Here is a 19,436-nt window from a genome sequence, read left to right as displayed (position 1 = left end):
ATAGAATGGTTAGGGTTGGAAAGGACCTTAAGATCATCTAGTTCCAACACCTCTGCCATGGGCAGGGTCACCTCACACTAAACCATGTCACCCAAGACTCTGTCCAACCTGGCCTTGAACACTGCCAGGGATGGAGCATTCACAACTACCTTGGCCAATCCATTCCACTGCCTCACCACCCTCACAGTAAAGAACTTCTTCTTTATATATAACCTAAACTTCCCCTGTTTTAGTTTGAACCCATTACCCCCTGTCACTACAGTCCCTAATGAAGAATCCCTTTCCAGCATCTCTGTAAGCCCCCTTCAGATACTGGAAGGCTGCTAGTCAGTAAAAAAGTGTAGGAAGGGATGGGCACAGAAGCTAAATATCCCTTCCTATTGCTATGTCTCTTCCTTTCTGGCCCACACCCCATCTTCTACATTTTGCTGGAGGAGATAAGAGCTACTACCCATGCAGATACAGAAAATGTGATTAAAAGATAAAAAAAAAAAAAGGTATCAAAATAAACTTCCTTCTTCATTTTGAATTCCTGTTTTGTGAAAAACACTGCCCTGAAAAACACAAAGTATTGCAGCTGCCTCTGGCAGAAGCTGAGCCTAATTTTGTGGTTGAAGGTTAGAGCAGGAACTGGAGTTGAAAACCTCAGCATGTGAAGTGTCACCGAGCCACTCCATCAGGCTTGCTCTGTTCTACTTTCTGCATGTGTGTGTGTGTGGGGGGGATTTGGTTGGGTTTTGTGCTTTTTTTTTCCCCTTTTTTGTTTTTTTTGTTACTAGTTCTCAGCTTCCGGCATTAATGCCCTCCTCCTTTTCTGGATGTGCTATGGTGGATACTTGTGGCCCTTGCACAGCTTGGGTCTGGGGAAACAGCCCAGCTCCCTCTCAGCTTCCCTGACATCATTTAGCTTACTGACAGTCTCCCGCAGATCAGTCACTTGCTGCAGGAGGACCTCTACCAGGGCACACTGAATGCGTCCCTGCCCATTGTGCACCCTTGCCTCAAGGGACAAGTGGAGGTACCAACTATACTCCAAGGTCTGCACTGCAGCCTCCCCTCATCAGTTCTGTCTGGGTGCAGACGCTGGCCACTGCCAGGGCAGCCAGAGCAGAGCTGCCAGACCAAGCTGTGGGTCTGAGACAAGTGCTCACCATCACACTCACTGACCACTCACTCTGCCTGCATGAACTGCCATGGCACACCCTGCCTGCCCACCCTGTTCACCATGCTCCTGGTTGCTCATGATTGCTGGGGCATGTTTTAACCACTCAGGGCTGATGCTGCCTGCTGTGAATCAGCTGCTCACATCAGCAGAGCTGCCTGCTCCTGGGCAAGTCCTGTCGAAGACTCCCTCAGTGGCTCTTGCCACTCAGAATTGAGGCTCCTGGACACTGTGATTCCCCTCGCTCCAGTGTTGAAGGCATTCTCTCTGGAGCTACTCACCTCACCAAATGACCGTTAGTGGCTGATGATGAATGGTTGTCATCTGCCACCGTCCCTCCTGGTGCCGTCCCCTGATTTATATTGAGGAGGACTGGGGGAAGATTCAAAACCCTCCCTAGCAGAACCCCCAGCTACAGTTAGGTTGGGGAATGATAAGGTAAAATTTCTCGTAGAAACAGAAGCTACTTATTCTGTTATAAATACTTCTAAATGGCAACTAAACAAACAAAGAAAGAGCTTCAGGCATTGGTGTCACAGTGTGGACAGGAACCCGGCCTTTCTTTCAACCTTTAAATTTTAAAAATTGGCAAATTGACCCATCAATTTCTTTGCATGCCTGAGTGCCCCATGCTGCTATTGGATAGAGATATACTGAGTAAATTACATGCATAACTTAGGCTGAAAGAAGATTCAGATACATGTTCCTCATGAAAAGGATGTGGAGGCACAAGTTTTTATGTTACAGAAATCAGATACTGAGTTGGATAGACCAGAAATGGAGAATATACCCCACAAGTATGGGCTGCTGGAGCACCAGGACAATCGTGAAATGCAGAACCAGTACTATTCATCTGAAACCAAACAACAGACCAGTAAGACAGAAACAATATCCTATAAAACTGGAAGCAAGAGGACATAGAATTGAAAGTAACTAACCTTTTAAATCCAGCAGTGGTTTTGACAACTGATCCAGAAGGAGGAGAGCTGACTCACAACTGTTTACAGACTATTGAGCAGGTATATTCCAGTCATACTGGAATACCTTCAAGATATATCCATGAAGGATGTGGACTACAAATTGTTTCTGGATGGTAGCAGCTTTATGAAAATGGAAACTGGAAAGCAGGATTATGCTGTGATAGCCAAACATAAGATAATGGAGGTTGAAGCCCTATATCTCCCCCCCACATACACATCACCACAAGAAGCTGATGGTACTACTGAGACTTCTGGAATTGTCAGAAAGTCAAAATTTGCTTTTAAGACACATCAATTTGATAACACTCCAGTGAATGTTGGTAATCATGTTGCTGACAAAGCAGCCAAAGAAGCTATGTGTGGGGACCTTTTATTAATATTGACTCATAAGTATCAGTGCTTGGATAATGAAGTTCCAGGTTACCAGACAGAGGATAAGAAATTACCTAGTCTATTAGGAACCAAGAAGAATGAAGGATGGTCGGTTACACCAAACAGGCAAGTAATAATTGCCCAGACTTTCATGAGAAGAAAAACACCAGGCAACTCATGGGGGAACAGAATCAATGACTGAGGCTTTAAAGCTCCAAGTTCTGAGTATGGCTGGAATTATAAAAGTGTTATAAAGAAGTGTGAAACTTGTTTACCATGCTAAGAGACCCCCACCTGGAACAACAAAGGCAATTGTCCAGGAGACTATTGGCAAGTGGACTTTACAGAACTGCCACAGCGCAATGGGCTCAGGTGTATGTGTGTGTATATATATATATATGTACTAATAGATGCGTTTTCTGGTTGGCCAGAGGCTTTGCCTTGTCACAACAATATGGTTTGTGAAGTAGTAAAATATTTATTGAATCAAATAATACCCCAATATGGTGTACCAGCAGGCTTGTCCTCACAGAGGTCTACGTTTCGTTGCAGACGTAATTAGGAAGGTGGGAGAATGTTAGGGAATCAAGTGGGATCTGCATACCCTATCTAGACCTCAGGCTAGTGGGAAAGTGGAATGTATGAATCAGACACTCAAACTACAGTTAAGTAAAATATGTCAAGAAACTTGTTTAACTTGGTTACACAAGCCCTACCAATTGCTTTAAGGATACAAATACAGCCAGGAAGACATCAAGTGAATCCATATGAATTGATGTATGGGTGGCCTTACCAACTGAACTCCAGAAGATTATTTGACAGCGCAGGGATCCTGTATCTCTGGAGTGAAAGGCAGGCATTTATAGATTGACTCCCAAACACAACTAATGTTTGGCACAGTGAACCCCTATTTATTCTTTCTCACTGTTCTCCTGTTCTGGGGCAGACTAGACTGTGACCACCTGGGTTCATCTGCAGCTTCTTTTCATCCTCATAATAAAGAGCATTTCCCCAAATGCTTAATCTGCTGCTGATACGCAAGGAAACTCCTCACAATACTTCCCAAAGCCAGTGCTGTTTCCTCAGTGCCCAGGTAAAAACTGAAGTAAGTCAAGGAAATAGGAACACAAACACAGCAACAATTTCAGACAATTTTGGAGGCACTGCTAACCCCGCCAAGTACAAGGGAAATGTGAACTAAAAACTCACCTCACCTTGTTATTGCAACTTGTCATGGTTTAAGCCCAGCTGTCAACCGAGAACCATGCAACAACTCGCTCACTCCCCCCCTTCCTCCCCCCATTCCCAGAGGGATGGGGAGGAGAATAGAAAGAATGTAACTCCCATGGGTTGAGATACGAATAGTCCAGTAACTAAGGTATATCACAAAACCACTACTGCTATCACCAATAATAATAATGATAAGGGTAATAACAAGGGAAGAGAATACAACCTCTCACCACCTGCCAACTGATACCTAGCCTGACCTGAGCAGTGATCTCGCCCTTCTGGGCAACCGCCCCCAGTTTATATATATTGGGCATGATGTGCTGTCGTATGGGATACCTCTTTGGCTAGTTTGGGTCAGGTGTCCTGTCTGCTTCTTCCTGGCTTCCCCTCAACCCTACAGAGCATGAGACTCAGAAAGTCCTTGGTCAGAGTAAACAGTACTGAGCAACAACTAAAAAAAATGGTGTTATCAGCACTGTTCCCAGGCTGAAAGTCAAAAACACAGCACTGCACCAGCTACTAAGATGGAGAAAAATGACTGCTACTGCTGAACCCAGGACAATCAGGAAAGGACTGCCCAGGTCCCTTATGGCAGCCACCCACATCAGCCTGAGCTGCTCCTCTCTGAGCTCAAGCAGTATTTGCCTGTTCCTGCATTCAGGAAGGTTTCTTCCTTTGTCCACCTCTGTGCTGATTTTTGCCTTTTGCAAGCTGCATGAAGTACTTTTTTCCTTTATTCCTTCTGTGCAGGAAAGTGGTTGTTGCAAACAATATGCTGCCCAAAGCAAGAGTTCTCCAAAAGGAGAAAGGGGGCTGAAAAGACAGAAAAGCTCTAGGTAGTAAGTGTCCATTAAGATCTAACTAAAGACATATTAACATGCAGCTACATGGAAGACTGGGAAACTACCTAGTTCCTTAGGAACACCAGAGCTGGCACAAGGGACAGTTAGCATGGGATGAGGACAGAGCAGGCAGGAAGAGAGGATGCAAAACTATTTCTCGGGGATGCAGAAATAACTTAAAACAGTCACTGTATAGACTAATCCTGCAGCTTAGCGAGTGACCAGGTAAGTCAGTGTAAGTGGGGTCTATCCCATAAGGGGAACTTTTTCCTTGTCCAAGTGGATCAGCTAGGCAATTTATTAAAAAAAAAATAAAAATTCATCAACATGCCCTATGTCCAAGTTCACCTTTAAATACTGCAGCTGCAAAATTCCCAAAGCCAGCACTCAGGTAGCAGGAGGAACATGAAGACAAACTGCCCCGTTTTGGACAGCTTGCAGTCTGGTTGGCTTAAGACAATCATGCAAACATCCCCAGGATCATTTATGAGCAAAAATATCCATACCTGTTCTAAGGTGGTTTTCTAACATCATACAAGACAGTCAGGTCACACCTACATTTCTTTCAAAAATGTTTAAAAGAAAAGCTGTGCTACAATTTCTATGAGATGTTACTGGGATCTCTCGGGTCACTCCAGTTAACAGGAAGGCTTAGAAATGGAGATGCTCTTATACACAGCTTCCCAGGAAAGAATGCGGTGTTTAACCTCACCTGCTCAGTCTTCCTGTGTGAGCAGAAATAAAAAGGATAAAAGCACCCTGGTTCTGAAGAGCACTCAAGCCCAGCTGTTAGTCTGGATCACACTCGCATTGCAGCACCCACCCAAAATAGAACTGAGCAACAGTCACCTGTGCCTGCATTGGCTGCCTCTGGCTCTGCAGCTCTGTGGCTGAGTGAACAAGGGAAAAAGACTAAACTTAGAAATCAGACTGCAACTATCTTACTCATAATGCCATTAAGAAAGCAAGTGCTGCTGCTGATGTCACGGGTTTCAGACATCATGAAAACACCATCCACGTAGCCAATACTCTTGTAATTTCCATGCATGTTAACTATTTTTAAACCTGAAAAGCTGTTTACAAATGAAAAGCTATCCTACCATTCTTAAGTCACCAATCAAATATTGATACAAAATACTAGCAATGTCCTGTGCTGCTGTTACAAGAGCTGCAGTACTAAAGCCTCTCAGAAGTAGCACAGCTAAGTTTTAACTCAGACTGAGAGAAAGAGAGGTCATATTTGCCAGGGTTACCTATTTGCAATACAGGTCAATGCGGTTTGTCTGCAACAGCCAACCAGAGCAGCCAGAAACACCTTACAAGGAAAATCATCACACCAAGGTGTCGCTGTCACAGAAGAGCTGGTTGCTCAAATATATGGTTTGTTACTTGCAGATACCGTGTGTTTACATATCCCCTTGCCTCTCTTCTAGAGACACCCATTCATCAGCTCCCTTTACTAGCATTCTTCAAACACAGGATAACTTTCCAAACATCTCTATTACCTGGGCAAGCCTGCTATATAGGACCATGAATCCTGAGGAGTGTAGGTCTCGATTGAAGAAAGTGCCCCATTTCCATTCCTGCCACCAACAGCTACCAGCATGTCCGTAACAGCTCCTAGGTTGAAATCTACATGGCGCTGTCTCATGGAGGCAACCTGTCAAAAAGAATAACATGCTGACATCTTCAAACATCTGGTAAGCAAGCAGACTGAAGGTACATTCATGTCTGAGGATAGGATAATTGCTTCTTCCCATGTATTTGGAAAGCAGAGCTACTGGTTTTGACCATTATGTTCATAAAATACTTTTGTTTTTCTGCAGTAGCATGTTGCATAGCATTAATTTCCAAAAAAGGGGACAACAGAAAGCATCCAAGAGACATGTTACTCTATAAGTTTTGTCTTACATGGTCCTCCTTCCAAAACTCTGCAAGAAATATACTGGAATCACTAAAAACCACAACTGAACAACAAAGGATGACTGGTTCATACAGGAATCTGTGCTGGCCCCAGGGTTTTACAGGACTGGGATTGAATAGCTTGTTCTAAGAGACATTTAGCACAGAGACATTGACAAGAGTCAGAGACATTTTCTTTTTATATCATACCCAGTTTTGATATAACTATATGTGTTACTGCTTGAGAAAGATGAACTAAGCAATCATCTCTCTAAGTCCTTTGTAGCATTATTCCCAAAGTACTCTAGAGTTGCAGATGGATGCTGACAAACAGTTTCACAGATGAGACACCCAAATCCCAAGTGAAGTTGAAAATCTGCCCCAAAGTCTTCTGCTGTAACATAAGCACTCCCACAAAGGATTCAAGTAGCTGCTTTTTCAACTTAAATAGATTGAATTTCCATTTGCAAGTATTGCTGTGTTGGCTATTCTAATGAGCCCTGTCCTTTCACCAAAAAGAAGAAAACACTCTAAACATTAAGGACTTTAAACAGAGAAATAATACAGCTCATGTCCCACCTTTATCCACTGGTTACAGAGGGGATCATACCTATATAAGAGATTTGAAGCTGCATCCCCTCCATTGTCTCTTGAAAAGCTGCCTCCAGCTATGAAGATGAAGCCTCCCAAGACTGCAACACAGTGGTGACTTCACCTGGCTGGGAGAGGGGTCTCTGCTACCCACTGCCCCTTTCTGGTGTCCAGGAAGCAGGTATCATCGCTCAGTTCCAGGCAGCACTCGGAAACCTCTCCACCCACAAAGAGAAGCCTGTCCTTGCAAGTCCGCAGGACTGTCCACTTGTTCTGCAACACTGGCTGAGCCGTGATATTGTTGTGATAGTGCACTGCCTCCTCTATAAACCCCTCATAGTTTGCTTCTTTGGGAAGAAGAGAGCAGATAGCAGGCTTGACTCGATGGAGAAGATCACTTTTAGGTATCAAGGGAAAATGATTGTTATCCAGAACCTGGTAAGCCTCGTTCTCCCTTTCTGGGTACTGGGTAAGCCACTGCAAGGCAGCCTGCAGCAAGTCATGCTCACACTCCTGCTGCACGTTGCTGCTGTCCAGGTACTGGCACAACTTCTGCAAGGAAATGTTCTGCAGGAAGTCTGGGGTGAAAGACAGTGTGCCGAAGTTCTGCAAGATGAAAGAATCAATGTAGGAGTCAAGGCTCTTCAGGTTGTAAATAGAGGCCAGCTCTTGCAGGTACAAATAGTTCTCCTCACTGACTTCATTCTCCAGATACTCACAACAGAAATCAACCACCTTCCAGATCTGCAGCAGGTGAGCTGTTTTGAGCACAGTCGATATTGCCTCCGTCTAAAGACAGCTCACTGCCATAAAGGAAATCCACCACAACCTTGAGACCAATGTAAGAGGCTCCAAAAAGTTCAACCTCTTTTTGGTGGGCTTCTTGCATACCAATGGTGAACATAGAGTTGAAGTAGTCGCTGCAAACAGCAAGGAGGATCTGATGGGCAGGGACTCTCTGTTCATCCACCACAAGGACAATGTCACAGAAGAGGCCTTGGTGCCTCTGCTCATTCAGGCTCTGAAGAACTATATTGGAGTGGTCATCCCACCTGTATACCTGGAATAAACAAACACTATCAGGTAGGTGTTATCTTCACCAAGATAAATTTCAGTGTGTACAAAAGTGGTTTTCCACCAAATGTGGTCATACGCAAGCACAAGAATGATTACTTGTGCTGTACATTTATGATCAATTCTGACTTGAAACAGTTGGCAAGCAACATAGTACAAGCACCCAAGTGCCTCACCTTCACTTTGAAAGGCCTATGCAGACTTTAACCGCTTCCTACTCACCCTTTATATATATACACATATAAAAACATGTTACTCCTATCTCCTCCACAGTGCTTCATCCAAACCTCTTTTCTGATGATTTATACAGGCACAGTTTTCTGAAACTCATTGTCTTTGAGACATCTTGTTGAAATTTCCTTTCTTACTTGTTTCCCAAATGACTTCTTGCAGAGTTTTTCTCAACCGAGTTACTTGCTAAATATCTGCAGTGGGAGAGAAACATGCAGCAGTATGACAAATTTCATTCAGGACATGTATTTTGTTTGGGTTAGTGCTTACTTGACAGCTGCCCCCTCTTAAATCTTCTCAGAGCTCTGCATTTCCAAGCTTGTTATGGTAAAATCTTTCTTTCTTTCTTTCCATATTATTCCAGGCACACACTGCATTAAAAATAATAGCTGTTTATTTATGTGCAAAGCCACACATGTGGATAACCTATTCTCATAAGAAGACTACTTATTTCCAGAAGCCAAGGTATTTTATGTTTTAATGAATACAACTAAGTATTTTCCTGAAAAAAAAAAAGGAGGAAAATGCCCTCAGAACATGCCCATAAGTGCCTTTCTGGGATGCCTCCAGTCCAGACATTCTTCCCACCAGCTCTGTACATGCCACAGAGCTTGTGAAGCAACCAATGTTTGCCTCTTTCTCACAGACTCACATTACCAGTCTTAAGAACCACTAAAATGGAAATGTTTTTGTTACTCTTTGAATGTCTTGCAGAACACATATTGAAGGGGCTGGTTACCCCAGTATGTCAGGCAATGCGGCTTTTAGGGCCATCCTTCCAGAGGAATGGTGTCCTGGGTTCAGCTGTAGCAGTCATTTTTATCCTTCCTAGTAGCTGGTACAGAGCCGTGTTTTCGACTTCAGTTTGGGAACAGTGCTGATAACACACTGAGGTTTTTAGCTGTTGCTAATGTTTACGCCAATCAAGGACTTTCTGAGTCTCATGCTCTGCCAGGGAGGAGGGGAAGCCGGTGTCGTGGTTTAAACCCAGTCAGGTAACTCGTTTGCTCACTTCCCCCCCTTTCTTGCCCTCCCCCTGCTCCCGGAGGGACGGAGAGGAGAATCGAAAAGAATGCAACTCCCACGGGTTGAGATAAGAACAGTTTAGTAACTAAGGTATAACACAAATCACTACTGCTACCACCAATGATAATAATGATAAAGGAAATAACAAGGGAAGAGAATACAACACCTCAGCACCAGCTGACCGATAACTCGCCCCCCCTCAGCCCGACCAAGCACCGACCCATACCTCCTCCAACCCTGCAGTCTCCCAGCCCTTCCGGCTCACTCCCAGTTACATCCCGGGCATGACGTGCTGTGGTATGGAATACCTCTTTGGTCAGTTTGGGTCAGGTGTCCTGTCTCTGCTTCCTCCTGGCTTCCCCTCCTCCCTGGCAGAGCATGAGGCTCACAAAGTCCTTGGCCAAACCAAAACACTGCTATCAGTTCTGTTCCCAGGCCGAAAGTCAAAACACTGCACTGCACCAGCTACCAAGAAGGAGAAACATGACTGCTACAGCTGAACCCAGGACATTATCCACCCCTTATTCCATACCATTCATGTCATGCTCAGATCCCACATTTTCAATATACCATCACTCTTATCTTAGTGCATGGACCAGTAGCTATAAAGCTGCTGAATCCATCTGGTCCATGATGTCAGGCTCCATCTCTTGTAACAATCTTTCAGAGCAGGAGAGACTGTGTGCAGTGTTCACACTCATGAATAACCTGGGCAATAGTGTCCATTGTTAAGTCCACCCCTTGATCATGAGTCCATCTCTATGTTGCATCTCTGCTCTGATGGCCTGAAGTGCCATGGGCCCATCAGGCTCAAAATAATTCACTGTCCCCTTAAACAATTTCTGCAGCTTGTTGCTGGGGACTCCATACAGCTGCCTTCCATCTCTGACGCTTCCAAAGCACTGGAGGGGCCCAGTGGACTAGATACTTGCCCATACTGTCCCACACACCCTGCCACTCATCACTGTCCAGCCTTGGAGAAAACCTTTTGGTCCCCCTATATCCTCTTCTAACCCCAGACAAGACCCAAACCTGACTCTGCTTAACTTTTGAGATCAGACAAAATGGTTGTGGGTAGAACACAGCCTGTGTGTGTGCCAACATGCTGATCCCCATCACAATCAGCAGGCAGGTCCCAAGGATACCCAAAGGCCATTCAAAACCTTCAGAACTCTCAGTTGATGCTGCTGTACTTGTCACTGGGGCTGGTGCAGCTGCTGTACTTGCCGGCTCTCCCACCGCCAGCTTCTCTTTTCCTGAGTCCAGATCTTCCTCCTCTGCCTTGCTGGGAAATGCTGCGTGGTCTCCTGCATCCTCCTGGGGCTCGGCGGGCGGCTTCCGGGAAATGCTCTCGGCCGTCGCGGGGCTCGGCTCCTCCGCGGGGCTCGGCTCCTCCGCCGCCTTATCCCGCTGCTCGGCAGCCGCTTCCTTCTGCTCCTCGACCTCCCCGACCTCCTCCACCGGCAGCCGGCCCCGCACGGCCTCCGGCCCCGCTCCCGCCGCCGCTTGGTCCCCGGGGCCGCTCTCCCGGGCCGCTTCAGCAGCCGCCGGCTCCCGGGGCCGCTCCCCCTCGGCTCCCCGCAGCCTCACGACGATGGAGAGTAGGGTGAGGGCCAGGACGGTGAAGAGCAGCCGGACGGCCAGGTACAAGTCCACGGCCACGTCCGTCCCGCCCTGCTGCTGGAGCCCGCCCGTATTACAAGCCATTGCCATAAAGCACAGTGAGACAAGAACCTTAGCCCAAGCCCCACACTTGATAAACACTAACACAGCAAATACCGGCTCTACGTAAGTTACAACATTCTGAAGCTGTGAGATCAAGAGAAACAACTCTGAGAGCCAATAAATCAGCATTGTGATGAGTGACTATTAATCCAGTCAAACCTGTTGTTATCTCAACCCCTCGTGCCCCACGTTGGGCGCCAAAAAGAACTGTCGTGGTTTAAACCCAGTCAGGTAACTCGTTTGCTCACTTCCCCCCCTTTCTTGCCCTCCCCCTGCTCCCGGAGGGACGGAGAGGAGAATCGAAAAGAATGCAACTCCCACGGGTTGAGATAAGAACAGTTTAGTAACTAAGGTATAACACAAATCACTACTGCTACCACCAATGATAATAATGATAAAGGAAATAACAAGGGAAGAGAATACAACACCTCAGCACCAGCTGACCAATAACTCGCCCCCCCTCAGCCCGACCAAGCACCGACCCATACCTCCTCCAACCCTGCAGTCTCCCAGCTCTTCCGGCTCACTCCCAGTTACATCCCGGGCATGACGTGCTGTGGTATGGAATACCTCTTCGGTCAGTTTGGGTCAGGTGTCCTGTCTCTGCTTCCTCCTGGCTTCCCCTCCTCCCTGGCAGAGCATGAGGCTCACAAAGTCCTTGGCCAAACCAAAACACTGCTATCAGTTCTGTTCCCAGGCCGAAAGTCAAAACACTGCACTGCACCAGCTACCAAGAAGGAGAAACATGACTGCTACTGCTGAACCCAGGACAGCCGGGAAGAAGCAGACAGGACACCTGACCTAAACCAGCCAAAGGGGTATTCCATACCACAGCACGTCATGCCAAGTATATAAACTGAGGGGGGAGGAGTTACCCAGAAGGCCCAGATCTCTGCTCGGGTCGGGCTGAGTACTGGTCTGCACATGGTGAGCAATTGTATCCTCTCCCCTTATTATTTCCCTTATCATTATTATTAGAGCTAGTAGCAGTAGCTTTGTATTGTGATAAACACATAAATGTATTGGCTTTCCCAAATCATAGGTGTGGCTATGTGAATATAACTGTATGCATTCACAATAACAAAAACAAAGTTCACTAAGGACACAAGATTAGACAACAAGTTGAAAATGGCGAGAACTCTGGAGCAAAATGGAGTCACATAGCAAAAGAATTTGTAAAGGTAAAAGAAAGGGGGAGGAGCTTGATATAAGAAAAGCCAGTGCCTGGAAAACATGAGTTAAAGTACTTTTTAGCTTAACATAGGTTGTAGAAAGAGAACAATGTGTTGTAAGTCTGTGGAATTTAGTGGCCCCAGTAAACATGAGTAAATTGTTTCACACTAGTCTTCTAAAGTACCTTTACCTTTAAAGAACAATATTTGTGTTGTAAGTCTGTAGTGAGTTAACAGGATTTAGTGGCCCCACTAAACATGAATGAGTTATTTCACACCATCCTTCTACTTATCAGTTCGTTTAGAGACAGAGCCTCCCAAACATCTGCTAGCTTGGGATACTCCTTGTCTGCCCATCCCGAAAGAAATTTTGCAGGAAGGTCCCACTGTTTTAAATCTTTGCTAGTTATCAGAAGAATTACAGATATGGCTGATTTCAGCTAGTCGTGTGATTACTGGGGCATCCAACTATGCCAAAGGTGAAAAGTACACTGCGAGGAAGACTGCTTACTTCATCTTGAAGACCCCTACTCACAAGAGGAAGACTGCTTACTTCATCCTCAAGACCCCTGCCCACAATCACCAGAGAGCAGTGTGCAGAGGCCAAGAGGAGGAGACTTATGATAATAAGTTCTTGGAGCTAGTTATAATACTCCCCGCCTGCATGCAGGGATTATGAATATGTATGTAACTAATGTAATAGAGAAAATATATAAACCTGTAGCAAATAGAAATCACTTGCACCTCTGGCTACGGTCATGCGTCCAGCGCTGTTGCTTTTGCTTTATTGACTTTGTCCCTCAATAAAACCTTGTTATCTTGTTTAGAGGAGTGAGTTTGTATTTCACACCACTGGCATAAAGGATAGATGTAAACTTATTTGGGCAATACAGTAAGCAGTAATGCAATAACAGGCCATTAAAATGGCAAATGTGAACGATAAAAAAGAACTGAGGTGCATGCTTCCCAGCAGGTAAGTTTCTGTAAAGCATTCAATTACAATAAATCTTACAAAACTGATATTATTGCAAAATATTTGTGGTAAATTAACACATTTTCCAATGAAACTACCAGGATGGGTTGTTTTAAATGTTGCTGAACTATGAGATAGTGACATCCTTTCTGCCCATGTCAGTTTTCGCCATTAGTTACAGCATTTAACAGCATTGGTATTTGAATTAACTGGCTTTCAGGAGGGAGGCATTATCCTCATTTGTATTTTCAGTCATTTGAAGGGTCTTTTTTCCAGCAAAAACAGGCTGTTTATTTAGGTAGCACTGTGAGCAGAAGGGAATTTTGCCTTTAAGCAGATGAGCCACTCCATTATTTACCTTGTAAATTAGACTTGTGAGTGGAGAGGGGATTTCAGACCTTTGAAATGCTGTATGCAAAATACCTATACAATTGTCTCCCTTCTTTGTTTCTCTCTTTTAATATTAAACAGCTGTTTTCACTGCTAGTTCTCTGCCTTAAGACAGAAGAGCAACACTTGCTGGAAAAAGAACGGAGCGGCAGCAGGATGTGTCTGCTAAAAGGACAAAGGCCAATACAGAAAATCATTCCATGAGCACACATGAAGCATTGCATTTCATAGAACAAGACTGAAATGTTCTTATCATAGAAAGGTGGATGAATCTTCTTTCTGCTGTAAGTGAACCTCCTCTCTGAGTAGCCAAAGCCACATAGTTCTTTATTTCCTTCTCTTCGATTTTTATGGTTAATCTTCCTCTACTACTTGCATCCCAACTGAACTATACTTCTGCAGAAATTGGTAGTTTAAGGAAAAAAAAACCCAAACAACAGAGTAAATTAGCAACGAATATAATGGATTCTTGCCTGGAAGTTTTAGTATTCAGTTATGAGTCAGTCCTCTCAAAATCATGAAATTGGCTTAATCCCTTGAGGGTTGTTTTTTTCCAGATACAAATGCTGAACCCATTCCCATGCTCATCATTTGGGACATACTTAGTATAGCTTCACTCTGCCTTGCATGGATACGCATCCTGCCTCTCACCTGCCAGAGCAAGCAGTGACATGCAGCTTTTTACAGCCTTTCAAGGTGAACCCTGCATTAATTCCTTGGGGGCAGCCTGGCTACGTGCAGTTTTCCAACTACGTTTCTCCTGCACCGCACTACCTCACTGCGGTAGGACAAGGCCGGCCGCGCTGCCTTCCCTGGGTTACTCAGCTGCCCGCAGCCTCAGTAATGGGGGACCAGGCTCCCACCGCCGACTAGCCTCAGCCTAGACCCACCTCGCCCGAAAGCGAAGTTCTTAACTTTATCTCACCCATCCTCTCACCTCTGAACAATCCCACCTCCCACAAAACTGTCCCAGCCGCCACCACAGCTACACAGCCACCATCAGCCACCACCACTCGGCCCGCGCGCAGGCGCAGAAGCGCGCCCACCCAGCCCCTCCGTGCACAAGCGCAGTGCGTGCCGACTGCGCGCTGCGTGTGAGAGGAGATGGCGGCGGTGTGAGTTTTTTGGGAGACGTTGATTTTTTCACGGGTGGGCGTTGTCATGGCGGTCAACAGCGCACAGGTACTGCTCAGTCTCGCGTTGCCGGCCCGAGGCGTCGCGGGGGCTCCTTTGAAGGGCTGTGAGGGGCGGCCTGGCCCTACGGCGCGATTCGCTAACTGGGGGAGCGTGGTGGCCCAGACAAGGCCTAGGGTGATTTTGCAGTTTCATTGGATCTTCTCAGGGCGGTGGAGCGGCCTTGCTGCTCGCCGGGACGGCGACCTTCTGCGCTCCCGGCCCCGCGGAGGGAGTTAGCGTGTTGTGGCTCGCCCTCTCGCCTCGCCGGTGTCACCGCGCCTCGGTGAGGGGAAGGAGCGGAGAGGCGGAGGCGGCCTGCAGAGCCTTGACGGGGAGAAGACCGTGTTGTGCCCCTATTTAAGTCACTGCAAAGAGATGATGGGGGGAGAAATTTGGGCTTTTTTGTTTTTGGAGGAAGGAAGAGATAGAAGCGATTCTATAATAAGAAGGGGATAAGATTTGTGGATTAATCCTTTCACACACACACACCCCCCTGCCCAAGCACTCAATAAACTTCTGTGCATTGTAGTGCAAAGGGCTGAGTGTTCTAAGATCACTGCGCATGGGGATGCGTCTCAATTCCTGGTCTAATCTAGTGTGTGCTTAGAGCAAATGATTGAATGAGATAACTTCACTATTTGTGTAAAATTTTAATCCCCAAAGCTTTAAAGCAAAAATGTCAGGCCATGTGTGTGGTGCACTGAGGTGTTTACTTGCAAGACTTCATAGAATTTTGGTTTTAGCAAATAATAAAGTTTAAAAAGATTTGATCATGTTAAAGATGAGTTTATTAAGAAACTGTGTCTTTTGTGGTAGAAAATATCTTCCATACAATTTAAATGTTTGAAACAAGGTTATGCTTTATTCTGTGTCCTGCTTTCCTGAATGGCAGTTAAGGTATGCATCTAATAAAGTTGTGCATTAGTGGCACTGACAACAATTTTTCCATAAACAAAAGCCTGCAAGTAGTGAAAATTATTATGACGTTTCTTATCCAGCTTGATTTATTTATGTTTGGAAGAATGAGGGATGTTATTTTGTTAATGTGGGTGTTCTGAGGGCAGTTGCTGCTCATCCTCACCCAAGCCTCTGTCTGGCTTGGCAACCAGAATAACTAGAACTCAGAACATGGCATGCAGTTTAACTCCCTGAAATATTGCACTGCAAACTGTCTCTTTTATGGCCCCTTGGAGTGTTGCTCCCTGACAGGGTGTAGTTTGATGTTCCCTCAAGCCAGCACTGTTTCTGGATGAAAAAAAAAGGCTGCAGTCTGTACGCATTTTTTCTGCGCTGTCTTTGGCTGATGTGTGTGGGTGACCTTAATTAGGAAATCGATCTGTCTTCAAAATAATCTTAAAAAAAAAGTAATTCTGCAGCTGCATGAGTTTCTTGCTGGGTGAGTGCTAGCTTGCTTGCATCTGTGTTGATGTGTCTAATGTTACAGGGTCCTTACAGACAAAAGGAAGTGTTTGGGAAGAGGGCAATGTAGATTTTGTCTGTCAGGTTTATGAAACAAGCTGAAACTAGCAGGGGTGACACCCTGAACACAAAATGAAAGGTGGCCCTGGGCAAGGGCTGCCAGTGGTGGTTTTGGACAGAGGTGTTGGAGTGCATCGTCTTGCTGTAGCTGCTGCTTCTCTCCTGTCCAAACAAAGAACAGTTGCTGTCCTTTGTCTTAAAGGGATGAAGAAGCTGGATTTGTCTCCTTTCATTTCTGAGTCTTGCTTTCATTGCTCTGAAGGCCTGGGTTCATCATTTTGCTAAAACTTTTGCCAGTGGAGGGAGTAGTTGTCGTAGGCTTCTGTGGTCTCTGGAATTCAGGCTGCAGCTGAAGCTGTAAATTTAGATAGCCAGAAGGTATTATTTGCCTTTCTAAAATGTGAATGGTGAATCCATGCAGAGTACAGTGGGTGAATGTGGATTGGTTAAAAAAAGAAATCTGAGAAAGCTGACATAGAACTCAAATTTGGAACTAAATGGCAGCATGCAAATACTAGAATAAAATCCACAGGTTCTGTGAGTTGCTGCTATTTATTCTGTGCATTCTAGACTATAGCACTGATTGGGAAACTTCTTAGAATAGATACAGCCATTTACCTATTAATCAGTTTTTGTAGGCAGTTGCTTAGATAAATTGCTGTTTCCATTCATGTAGCTGTTAAAATACTTGTACAGTTAAGTGGACTTTCATTTATAGGTAAACTAAGCAGTCTCTTTTCTGTTTAGTGATACACATGTAACATGCTGTGTCATACAAAACAGCCAATTCTTTTGTAATAGAAGTTGCTGGCCTTGGGCCACTGGATTATGGTTGTCACATTTCAGCAATGTAAGATGATAATTTCCAAAGAAATAAACATTCTAGAACTGCGATTTTTCTTTCTGATGTGTTTCACGTGTTTATTAAACATACAACTGGGAATTATGGAACAAAGGGTTATGCTTCATGGTGAAAAATTTTGTGTCTGATATTTTAAGTTTGGGATTCTAAACCCTGACTTTACTTTATGAAATTGTAACATATGCATTTAAGACTGTGTTTTAAGTATTCCCAAGTTTGAAACCATTACCCCTTGTCCTACTAATACATTCCCTAATTAAGAGTCCTTCCCCAGCATCCTTATAGGCCCCCTTCAGATACTGGAAGGCTGCTGTGAGGTCTCCACACAACCTTCTCTTCTCCAGGCTGAACAGCCCCAACTTTCTCAGCCTGCCTTCATACGGGAGGTGCTCCAGTCCCCTGATTATCACCGTGGCCCTCCTCTGGACCTGTTCCAACAGTTCCATGTCCTTTTTATGTTGAGGACACCAGAACTGTACACAGTACTCCATGTGAGGTCTCGTGAGAGCAGAGTAGAGGGGCAGGATCACCTCCTTTGACCTGCTGGTCACGCTCCTTTTGGTGCAGCTCAGGATACGGTTGGCTTTCTGGACTGTGAGCACATGCTGCCAGCTCATGTTCATTTTCTTCATCAACCAACACCCCCAAATCCTTCTCTGCAGGGCTGCTCTGAATCTCTTCTCTGCCCAACCTGTAGCTGTGCCTGGGATTGCTCCAACCCAGATGTAGGACCTTGCACATGGCATGGTTAAACTTCATAAGGTTGGCAAATGTGCATGCAGATTCTTACAGGTTTCTTGCTTATAAGTATTCATCTCATACATTATAATTCCCAGAAGTCTTATAAATATTATAATTTCTTCCCAAAACTAATTAACATAGGTTACTACCCACTGGAAACATAGGCTGTTTATTTTGAGTGAGGGTCCCAAGGGTCTTTGGAACCCCTGATGGCCATATCTTTGTTGACCTTTGGCTGAACTTCTCTCATTATCTTCCTTTCATGGTCTTAGGTTGGCCTCTCTTCTGTCTTTGTGAGGAATAGTTCCCAGTTCAGTTGTAACCTTAAATCTTTAACAGTAGTATGCGTGCCTTTAACGCAGTAGAATAGGCTAAACTGTTCTAACTTACTAACACAGAGAGAGAAAGGAATGTTTGGCTGATGGGGGAAGGAACACCATGGGGCTGATAACAAATAGGAAGACAGTAAATAAGACCAAGGATGCCAGCCTTCAAGATAGCAGAGCGGCACCCAGCGTGGGGTGAGACTAGAACAGAACAGAAGCAAAGACATATCAGCTGCTAGCTCAGCACTAGGACCTTCGGTAAACACTGATGACCACCAAAGACCCCCACTCAGCAAGAAAGCAAATGTGTAATTAGGATGCAAATATTATAATTAGTTCCTATAAAAAGCTGTGAATATGCAGGAGTATGCTAAATATATAGCTTCTGTTGGCAAGTATCAGGTGCGCTCACCTTTGCAAAATGATTCACGTGTGCGCCCAGTGCTGCAGTAAAGAATGCCTGCTTTCTGAAACTCCAAATTGAGTCTTGGAGAGTTTCTCTGACTGACTTTTACAGTAACACAGTGAGCTGGATAGCTAAAGAATATTCTTTGCCTTTTGTCTTGTTTTTTCTTGAGATCCAACCCTAACTATTCTATGATTCTATATGTATGGTTTTGTTTAGGTAAATTTTAACTTGGTTAGTCTCAGCTAGTAAAATGAGTCCTCTGCTGTCACTCATGGCCGCTTTCATCTTTTGCTTTATGCTAGTTCTTCATCCTCTCTTAACCTTCCTTCCCCCAGTGAAGAAAACAAATAAAAAAATCATTGGATCATTTCCTCTCAGGTAGAGTATAATCGCTGTGCTGATTATTGAGTGTGTGCCAGAACTGGGGCAGCACAAGAGGTGGGATTGTGAATCCAGCAAAACAAGAAGCCAAATAAAATCTGTGTGGTCTTGGTGAAAGCAGCAGGTGGTGCTTTCTCTTACTGTCACTGTTTTTGTAAATTTTTTTTGTACATTTTGTACATTTGTGTAGTGTCTTGCATTGTCTTTTTTATCTTTTCTTGGTGGCGAAAGTGGTTCTGATAGGACTTTGCACTGCACTGAGATTAATATTAAACTTTCTACATTAAATCTCACTCACCTGTGGTTCTAAGCATTCAGCACTTCTGAAATTTAGGGCTGAGATAGGAAGACAAGGTTTCAAAAGAGGCACATCAGTCCTGCGTAGCTGGTCT

General features: G+C 44.9%; 1 protein-coding gene, 1 long non-coding RNA gene and 1 pseudogene across 2 annotated transcripts in view; 1 reads left to right on the top strand and 2 right to left on the bottom strand.

Moving 5' to 3' along the window:
• Positions 1-6,087: 6,087 nt before the first annotated feature.
• On the bottom strand, positions 6,088-8,305 carry LOC133262216 (kelch-like protein 36; annotated as a pseudogene).
• Positions 8,306-11,482: 3,177 nt separating this feature from the next.
• LOC133262220 (uncharacterized) overlaps positions 11,483-19,436 on the bottom strand; it is a 296,646-nt gene continuing 288,692 nt past the window's right edge. Inside the window, exon 3 of the long non-coding RNA XR_009741251.1 lies at positions 11,483-11,585. This is a non-coding gene — a long non-coding RNA (uncharacterized LOC133262220). The remainder of the gene's footprint in view (positions 11,586-19,436) is intronic.
• Positions 14,767-19,436, top strand: part of LOC133262217 (ubiquitin carboxyl-terminal hydrolase 10-like) — a 48,668-nt gene continuing 43,998 nt past the window's right edge. Inside the window, exon 1 of the mRNA XM_061441174.1 lies at positions 14,767-14,852. Coding sequence (XP_061297158.1) covers positions 14,832-14,852 — 21 coding nt within the window. The 5' untranslated portion in view covers positions 14,767-14,831. The remainder of the gene's footprint in view (positions 14,853-19,436) is intronic.

Source organism: Pezoporus flaviventris, unplaced genomic scaffold, assembly GCF_033815535.1.
Source record: "Pezoporus flaviventris isolate CSIRO_AGI_PZ_B2104156 unplaced genomic scaffold, CSIRO_AGI_Pfla_v1 ptg000199l, whole genome shotgun sequence".
Lineage (NCBI taxonomy): Eukaryota > Metazoa > Chordata > Aves > Psittaciformes > Psittacidae > Pezoporus > Pezoporus flaviventris.
The sequence above is the reverse complement of the archived record's forward strand: the minus strand, read 5'-3'. Positions and strand labels throughout refer to the sequence as shown.